General features: G+C 42.1%; 1 protein-coding gene across 1 annotated transcript; it reads right to left on the bottom strand.

The window, feature by feature from the left end:
- Window positions 1–1,746: 1,746 nt before the first annotated feature.
- On the bottom strand, window positions 1,747–7,543 carry LOC133924245 (protein EI24 homolog). Its single transcript, XM_062369692.1, has 11 exons — window positions 7,382–7,543; window positions 7,140–7,205; window positions 6,532–6,682; window positions 5,828–5,880; window positions 4,928–5,047; window positions 4,788–4,851; window positions 4,568–4,653; window positions 4,372–4,454; window positions 3,757–3,833; window positions 2,832–2,944; window positions 1,747–2,675 (listed from the first exon to the last, which is right to left on the bottom strand). The coding sequence occupies exons 1-11, from the start codon at window positions 7,480–7,482 to the stop codon at window positions 2,630–2,632; spliced, it is 960 nt and encodes a 319-aa protein (XP_062225676.1). The 5' UTR covers window positions 7,483–7,543; the 3' UTR covers window positions 1,747–2,629.
- Between the last annotated feature and the right edge of the window lie 2,461 nt (window positions 7,544–10,004).

Raw genomic sequence — 10,004 nt, 5'->3', positions numbered from 1 at the left:
GGCATCATGATGAGCTGCTGGAAAAATCATTTGATTAATTCTCGCTCGACAGAATCTAGCACTGTGTTGCCTGATGGCAATTTAGGACTAACGTGTGCACAGAGAATATAATTCAAAATTCTCGTTCCTAATTCTTCACTAATTAGTTTGAGACCTCGTAGCATTTCCATGCATTAATCAGCCGTGCATGATGCATGCAGGCTACCAACAAAGCAAAGGCAAAATAGGAGTAGATTGTAATGCAATGCAGCTAGCTATGCAAGTGTGCAACTGCATAAAGTTATTGCATAGCCCACGATGAACTAAACAAACTTAAAGAATCAGTGAACCAAACACAGTTGAGTAGTACTGGTCCTGCAAGCTGATAGCTGAACATATAGTGGCTAGCGGATCCACCATGAGACATCGACTGCATATCTGAGATATATCAATAAACTTGGGATTCGGAATAGTAACCAGTTACTGCTCAATCGGTTGGTACTATAAAAATCTAACAAGAAGTAGAGTTCAATTACATATAGGAACCTGAAAAAAACCATTTTCATAAAGGAACCTGAAAAAAATTCTCGCGTTCCAAACAATGGTCTAAATTCTAAGTAACACAAAGTCCAATTAGTCAAGCAATGATGGTGAAATTGGATAATACTGGCGCTTCAATTTGACTTGCTGGGGAAAATGGAATGGAAAGCCTATGTTCATCGATTTGTTTGTCGACTTGTGAGTTCGGTGGCAACACAACATCAGGTAATGATGTGGAGGTACACTGATCAGTGATCACTGATGTTGAGACTAGGAATGTCCAGCCCACATGACAGAAAAGAATCGGAACAGCTCCAGCTGCCAATTTTATGGAATACACCTCCAAAGTACCAGCATCAGCAGCCACCTCCTGGAGATTAAACAGGAGGATGGGTGTTTAATAAATAATCCTTTCTAATTTCTCCCTAATGGCTACATCAACAGCAAACGAAATGCCTGAATTTCTGACAAGGGTCTTCGTTGCTCAACAAAGAAAAGAAAATAGCAACCTTCAGCCAAAGGGGTTTGCCAAAAGACAGCTTTTTTCTTTCGATTTTGTCTGAGTCATTACACTGATTCAATAGACGATCATCACGGTTCTTACTGTAAGTACCCTTGCAAGCTTTTGGCAAAAGTTTTTTTTTTTTACTGATATTTGTCATTGTTAACCACAGCCTGATCGCTCATCAGATTCTGCTGCATGCCTCTCTTTTGGTCCTTTATACGCAATGATAGAGTAGCTACTTAGTTATTATCCTTGTTATTCTACGTAGAGCTGTATTTCGTACATGCTATGCGTATGGAAGAAATAAAGCGGGACAGTATGGATGGTCACGTACGAGGAAAAGATTAAGCAGACAACACCATCAAACAATTAATGCTAAGCTGGACTAATGAAATTATGGAGCTTGTCCAACATCTTACAAAAGCAGCCTCCCAATAATCTCAGGGGCGGCTAACATTATAAATTCAGGCAACAGATAGTAGTGCTTTGTTATGACCTGAAACCAAGGAACATCAGCTTTGGTGTCAGCAGGCTAATCTTGAATGAACAACACTAATCATCCATTCAACTGAAACTCAGAGAACTTAAATATTTTTTAGGGAATAAAATATTTATGTGAAATCGAAGGAACATGGATAATTTGACGAAGCATAAGATATGGTTAGTCCTTGCATGCTCATCAACTGGCCTTAATAAAGAGTAGTTAGTAGGTGAACAGGTGCACAGAGTTTAGCTTCAGGACATAAGCAATAAGCAACAGTCTGGCCTTCTAGTGGCTAGCACAAAAGTACAGGCACAAAGCTTTGATTTGGTGTAGTGCGTACATACATGATGTGAATGGTAACCGTAGAGTATTTCTGAAGTAAACAAGGTACACTACACGCTATCAGCTCACTACACAGCAACCCAGATATGATCTGAGAATCCTATATAATGTAGGCGGTTATCAAAATGGCATCACTGTAAACTTGCCTACTAGTAGTAGATGAACTTCTACATCTGCGGGTATTGGGGTGGTGCGGGAGTTGAAATGTCAGATCCGTATTAGTTCTTTGTCCCACTTCCTTGTTCCATCAGTCTACTAGAATGTCAAGTAACAGAAAAAGAAAGGAACTTTAAGCTAGGCAGATACTTAATCACTGTCATATCATTCGTTCTTGAACAATGCATACAATAAATGAACCAGATATCTCCTCTTGCCACCAGCAGAAAACGTCTGCGATCTAAAAAAATAGACAATTGTTCCCAAAAAAAAGTATAATGCGTTTATGCAGTTCTTGTTGTAAAATTAGAACCACCCAAGAGGCAAGCTACTGGAACTACAGTATCATCTACTGGCAGTAGTAAATGGTCAGAGAAAGAGATGTTGCAATTTGCATGTACAAGTGCAATTTACTATTTTTTTATCATGTAGACAAGTGCAATTTAATATTTTTTAAAAGCTTTTATTTTTCAGCATCGTATGTTACAAAGGTAATGTTACAGGATATGTACAGCCCTTCCGCCTTATGGTGAGGCGTGCATCTTGCGGATGCAACTTGAAACAGCAGCGTTGTGATGAGAACAACGCAGTGCCTTCTTCCTTGATTTGTTTGTGTGGATCTTTCATTCTTCTTTCCCTGCCGCTGGAAACAATTGCAGTACTTGCATCCTGCAGTACAGTTTCAGACACGTTTGAACAGTTTATGAGGAACCTATGGTACTAACGAAAGTAACAGTGCTGGGGAAAACCATGGGAACCGAAACTTGAAAGAAATTTGAACATCGATAATTCATTGCTTGCATGAAGGACGGGATGAGTGCTTACGTTAGTTTCTTTGCGACAAAGAACACAGGTATTCTTTGTAGTTTCCCTTCGTGTGCAGGTTTCAGTTCATCAATTGCCTGCTCAGCTTGAGTGCCTGCAGCAGTCAAGACAAACTGGAAAAAGCAATTTTGTCAAGTTGTACACTCATAGAACTTGTTGCATACATGTTGGATCGTATAATACAAAATCAAGCACTCTTATCCAAAGCACTAATAACCTAAGAGGCAAGAACTTCAAATTGGAAAGAGGAAACTTCAATATGTAAAAGCTCCTGCCCCAGGGGAACATGCAGAACTGAGGAAACATCAAAACAGGGGATATAATTCATGACAATTGTCCATGGTCTTGTTCTCTTTCTATACACAAATCCGACATGCCATGATTTTGGGACAAGTATTCTACACTAAGTATGGTCATACTTTCAGCATGGAGGGGCGCAAGCGCATGGATAGAAACCGTTCTTCTCCAGTACCCAGAGGACTGCCCATACAAGTTTCCAGTGAGATGAATGACGGAATACAGACTTTTCAATTCTTTTCAATATTCCGAAATGGTATCATGAAACAGCGTGTTTTTGTGAATGAAAAAACTGTAAACAGATTTAATATGAGCGAATGTACTAACTTTTTTTTTCCTTGCGAAGAAGCGAATGTACTAACTGGTGCAACTTAGTGTACATAAACACTAAACTGGCAACTATTAGCTAATTCCAACCATCAACACCAGCAAGAATTTCAACAATTTTCACAGAATGCAGTTATATATCACAAGAATCAATTGTGCCCATTTGCAAAAAGGAATACAATTACATATTGTAAAAACTTAGAAGATTGCAAACTCTTAAAGTTACCGAATATGATGCTTCGAAATAAAACATATAAAATGTCAAAAATAAGAACTGCTACTGAAAAGTGCTTAAACGTACCAATGGGTAAAGTATAGCCATAACTCCATAACTTGTAAGAGGAGAGAGGAAGAAAATTGGAAGGACACATGGACCACCTACGTTAGAAGTGTCACAGCAAATTAAAATGTCAGAATTACGGAAAAACCAGCTAGCAGTATATAGGTTATTGAAGAATATGAAGAATGACACGACAGTGATAAGCAAGCAATTTACATTCAAGTAAAGAAAAGCAAAACAACAATGCCCGGTTACATGAGGTTTTTGACAAAACACCTTATGTATGATGAAAGTTCTTCAAATTACAGAAATAATATGGTACATGAGGCCATACAGTTAGTTACTTTTCAATATTTTCTTTGCAAAATAATTCATGTGTAACCGAAAGGATGAAAGAAAAACACAAAAGGTATTCTGGAAACTTAAACGAATTTTAGTCACTCTTGATATCAGTGAAGATCACAATAAGATCACTCTCATGTGACCAAATCCTATTCAACAAAATGGCCAGTGAAGCGAAGCACTTAACATTACAAATCAGTCTTACTCCAAACAGATACATATGCCCAAAGATAATTAGACTAAGAAGGGAAAATCACATATTTTGCACCATCAGATCATAAATTGTCAACATACCAAATCCAGCAAAGAAGGCCCAATTTGACTCAAAGAAATCAAGCCTCTTATTCAGACTCACTGCAAAGAAGTTCCATTTGTACCTGACAAAAAGGTCAGCAAAGTTTAAGTTAATAGAACTAGTAACCCTGCAAATGAATAATGCATCGAAAAAGAATAATTGGAAGAATGCTGAACAACATTCAGATGTACTTACTCGAAGCAGTAGTAGGCATACATCAAAGACAGGAGCAGGAAGTTCATTGCCTTGCCAAAGTAAGGTACATAACCAATCACTGATACCTGCATGACATCAGATGCAAATATATGAAAAACAGCAACTGACAAGCCAAAAGGACAAGGAGAAATGAAGTTCAAATAAATATGATCTGTAGAATTGGGCATCCAGTGATACATGAGGGAATATAGAATCATACCTCAACAAAGAAAATAGTCAAAAGAAGGATTGAATAGACCTGCTCTCCAATACCAAGTGCAACCCTAATATCAAAATATCAGCAAATGAAGCATGCAAAATCCTATCAGGTAGCAACGAGTTTCACATGAACAAGCCTACCTGTCAAATCCTTCAGGCCGATCTTCTGGTTCAGTTATGTTGTGAGCGTCCAATGCTCGAGTCGAATCTAGGCTCTTACTTTTCACAACATCCAAAGCATGCTTGGCAATATCATTATACCTGACGTAAGATGGTCCACATCACAAAAAGGATAACATGATGCTCCCTTGTTTAGTATCTGCAATATGAGTAACTTGAGGATAATAAAACGAGAGTTTGTACCTGTAACAACAAAAGAGTTCATTAAATACAAGAATGAGTTTCCATAGAACCAAATTCTGGAATCTTCAAGACCAGATCCAGGTTTGTTTCTATGTGATGTTGAAATCCAACTAAGAATGCAGTAACAGAGAACACTCAGGGTTTTTTAAGGTGTATGTGGTTGAGGATAAGATGAGAAAACATACATGGAGCAATTTTACATGCCTGCTGCAAACACACAACTCATTCCAATGTTTGCAAATAGCAAACTTATGCATAGAAAGACCTATTCTTATCATGTTACTCTACGATTCTACTTTCTACAGTAAGATACTGCAAAACAGTAGTTTTATCAAGTCAAACTAGCATTAACCCCATTGATGAGGTGATCAAGAACTGTTCTACAACTTATTGTGCCATGGTGTAGCCAAAAGGCAAACTTTCAACTGGCTATAACAAGGCTCTTGAGTGGCTTGATGGAATATTGGACCCATAGTTGCTAGAGAGCACATATAACTGTATTAATAAGAGAAAATGGGCAATTTCTGAACCTAAAATTGTAAAGGAACTTCATATTAACATCCAAAATGTTTGATGATCCCATTATCGACTGAAACCAATAGTGTGCTCACGAGAAACCAATTAGTCTGGCAGCATAAGGAAAGTAACAGATCACGTATGGAAAAGGATTAAACATACCAAAGTGCACTTAATATGAAGCTGAAGATGTAAAGTGGATAAAACCAAAATACCTGAAATAGATGTTTAGTTATGTGAAACCAAAATGTAATGATAATAACAAGCAATGCACAAATATTTTAAGAAAAGAAAGTAATAACCAGAACACATAGATTACAGTGCCAATGCCACACGTCCTATAAAGTACTAAATGGCATGATAGTAGCAGTAAGTTGATAGGGAATTGAGGGTTTGTCCCAAGGGATCATGCAAACTAGTGGTAGAATATGTCGTAGAAAACTTTGCAGCATATGGAGAGCCAAGCATATCACTGAGAAAACATAACCGACGCTTTAACAAATATATCATGCTGTATTATGATTTGTGAACCTTCATTGCTAGAAAAAACGAGTTTTCCTACCTCAAATTCTATTTAAGTGCATTATTGCAAAGATAAGCAACCACTGTTAGATTATTTCAGTGCCAGTAGCTGTTATTCCACACACGTTTCTTAAAAGAATAATAATCCAAATATCCAATACTTGATTTCGCATTAGCTAACATCAATAGTCATGTTCTGTTCTATGCAAAGCTAATAACTTAGTATTGGAGGGATCAGAAATTCAGAAGAGACCTGAAATTGGAGTGTTAATTTGAATGCCAAAAACAGCAACGTGACCAGTACTATTTTATAAAAATAGCAGTACATACCAGGCAGCACTTACATAGAAAATCTCAACAAGACCAGAGCGTAAGAATGAATACATAGCTACAGCCACCTTGTGATCACAAAGATGTCCTCCCCCCAATTGATTGCATTGCTCAGGTAGTATCCACAATAGCGTCGGAATGACCACCGATTTCAGGATTAGCAAGCTATGAAGCATAAGGAATTATTTTAGAGAGGTGTTCATGGGAAGGAACACAAAAAAGGAGCTAAGCAGGAACATTCAAAGCAAGTTCAGGAGACCAGTGCTGACATGATTAGAACTACATAATCTATTCCCTCTAGACTTAACACAAAGTAATTTAGTAACTAAAGTGGCATAGAGAGCTAAGATAAATCCAATGCCCATTGTGCCCTGAATGACTCCAAACAGCACATCAAGCTCCATCCAGTTCACTTGGCTACTCCACCGGACAACCTACATCGTTCCAGGCAAATGTCTCGCGAGATTACAACCACACGGCATTTTAATGCTATTTGCTAGCCCCTGGAGTCAGAGATTACAACCTACTCACCAACTCCAGCATAATTAGGCCTTGTCTCACAAAAGCTATAAAAGATACACAATTTAGGCGAGATTCAAACTCAACTACGAACGACCGGTACCTTCCCAGGAAGATGAGTCCGTTGAGCAGGAAGCACTGCGCGATCCTGATGGAAAGAGCCCTCGAGCTGCATCCGACCAGAAACTCGAGAAGGTTACTAACGCAAATGTAATCGATGCTTCCAACTTGGTCAGAGGAAGCTAAATTTGGCCCCAAGATCAACTAAAACACCCCCCACCCCCCCTAAAAATCAACTAAAACACGGTGGAGGCGGAACGAAGGGAGCGTGGGGAGGCGGAGGACCTAGCGCAGAAGGAGACGACGCGGTGGAGGCGCGCGGCCTGGAGGAAGCCGGCGAGCCAGAGCACGGCAGCAGGCCTCGCTTGCGACGCAAGCGACTCCATGAGAGGGCGGATGGGGAAGGGGAAGAGTGGTTTTGCTTCGCGAGGATGATTTGATCGACAATCGTCTTATGAACCAGAAGGCGGATTGCACGAAATACGTGAGTGATGGTCCAAATTGGGCTTTTCGATCTGCGAAGACGTGCTTCTCGCTTTGCTCTTTCGGCCAGGCCTCTTTCTGGCTCTTTCTTTAGCAAACAACAGGCCCAAAACTCTCTCAACAGACTCCGCGTAAACGCAGGCTTTTATATATATATCGTAGAATATGTATATATATGTATATATATGTATATACGTATATATATATATACTATGAGATACCATATAAATGATATACCATATGATGAATTTGATATACTCCTTTATCACTACGAGTATATTTATTGTACGACGGTATTTTGCCACCTATATTCGAAATCCCCAGATACATATTCACATATAAAAAAGAAAAAGAAAAAAAAAAGAGGACCAGGCCGGCCTTTTGATTATCGGGCTGGCCCGATTGCCCTTTCCCTTTTTCTCACCGAGCCAGCCCAGCCCGATTAGCCCCGGCCTCCATATCCCCGGCCGCGTCACCATAAGGCGTCCGGGGGCGCTGTTCCTCTTCCTCCCTCCCTCGCGCTGCCTCTCCCGTGCCGCGCCCCTCTCTCCCTCGCGCCACCTCTCTTACGTCGCATCGCGCGTGCGCTCAAGCCGAGCCACGCCCCTCTCCTCTCCCTGACCCCTCTCTGCTCCATGGGCCGAGGCTCCTGAGTGTGCCGCCCCTCTCCCGGCTCACTTATCCCTGTGCTTATCTCCTCATCCTTATCTCTTCTCCAAATGGAACCCTAGCCGCCGGCTATATAACCTGGGGTGGGGTGCTCGCGGAAGGGAGAGAGAAGAGAGAGAGAGAGAGAGAGGAGAAAGAGAGGAAGAGAGAAAGGGGAAGATCGTCGCTTCTAGCCACCACTTTGCCATCATCGGAGTGTCATGGCTCTCGTCGCCCGTGCTGGTGGGTTTTGGCAGTGATATCTTCCCCCTTCCCCTCCATGAGTGTATACAGGTGGTCGCACGCAGTGCCCTTGGGCCGTGTCGTGAGCGTGTTGGTGGCCGGCCGAGCTTCGTGCTCGCGTCCGTGCCGAGCAGGTGGTCGTTGACTTCGTGTCGTGCGCACCGACCGACTTTCGGGTTGTGCTCGTGCTATACAGATGGTTGCCAGTCGTGTGCCGCGGGCGTAGGGTGGTGTGCCGTGCCGTGGTTTATTCTGGCTGGATCTTCTTTTGCTCTATGATGATTTCGCGGCCGTGCGTACCTCCGTGCCGCGCGAGCGTGTTGATTTCATTTTTGGCTATGTGCCGTGGCCACGTGGGTACTAATCCCCGGCCAGGTTTTGCCGTTATGGATCAGTGATGCCGCCGAGGTGTTCGCTACCTTTTGTGCCGTACAAGTTGAGCCCGGCCGGCCTCGCGTCGCATCCGTGGCTAATAGTGCCGTTTGTGGTTTGCTCGGTCGGCCATGGTGCCGTGCCCGTGGATGAGAGGCCCAAGTGCTTGTTCTTGTGATGTTTACCCGACTGGCTTGTTGCCGGGTTCGTGGCTGTTTTGCTTTATTCTGTGGTGATGTTGGGCGTCATGTTGAGCTTGGTGGAGATGGAGGTGAGGCTGGGTTGTATGCTTGTTTTGTGAGGAGCCCAGCTTTTGATGTTGTGGCTATGGAGATGTTATGGCCAGCTATGTTGCTTGGTTTGATGGAGTCCGACCGGCGCTTTACGCCATGGCCGGCATGTTGTCATCAGTTCGATAGGTCATATGTGTTTTTTTCACCTCTTTTTCTGATTGCTGCTCATGTGATGGCTGGTTGGGTGTCGGAGTGCCGCCAGTTAGCAATGGTCATCGGCCGGGTGTCTGAGCGTCACCTTGCATATGTGCCTTTGCATCGTTGATCTATCTGCTGTATCGGTCATCTATGTGTTGTCGGTAAGGTGTTCCTACCACTGCGGCTTGTATTCAGGCCCAGCCACTCCCCTGAGCAGGGCCACTCCCCTGAGCAGGGCCATTTCTTTTGGTGTCCGTTTGCTGTTATGGTTTGATGGTGGGAAAGTGGCCTATGTGTTGATCAGTTTATGCTATGTCCTTTGTTGCTCAGTACTGGGCGTTAGAAATGGTCATGGTGATGGGGAGGGTTAAATTAGCTAAAAGATCGTTTGCTTAGCACATACATGTTGATTCTCCTCGAATGGTGTAATGGCATCATCCTTTTAATGGATGAATACTTCATGGCTTGCCTATCTCAGGTTATGTTATTCGTTGAGTAATTGAGCAGGAGTTGTTTGCAACAATAGTCTATTATCAGTCTTTCTATTGTGGCCTTTCATCTACGGTTAGTGGCTCGATATGATACTACTGTGGCTCTGTTGCTATGAGCCCTCTTGTTGATCAGTTGCTCGATGCATATAATACCTTGGTGATCTAGTGTCCTTTTCCTTGGTGGCGTGTTGTGAGATCCTCTCTGTTGCCTTCATGGTCCTTTTTGCCTTGTGTGGCTGA

This window comes from Phragmites australis, chromosome 7 (assembly GCF_958298935.1).
Source record: "Phragmites australis chromosome 7, lpPhrAust1.1, whole genome shotgun sequence".
Taxonomy (NCBI): domain Eukaryota; kingdom Viridiplantae; phylum Streptophyta; class Magnoliopsida; order Poales; family Poaceae; genus Phragmites; species Phragmites australis.
Note: the sequence above shows the minus strand (reverse complement) of the source record. Positions and strands in the feature narration are given on the sequence as shown.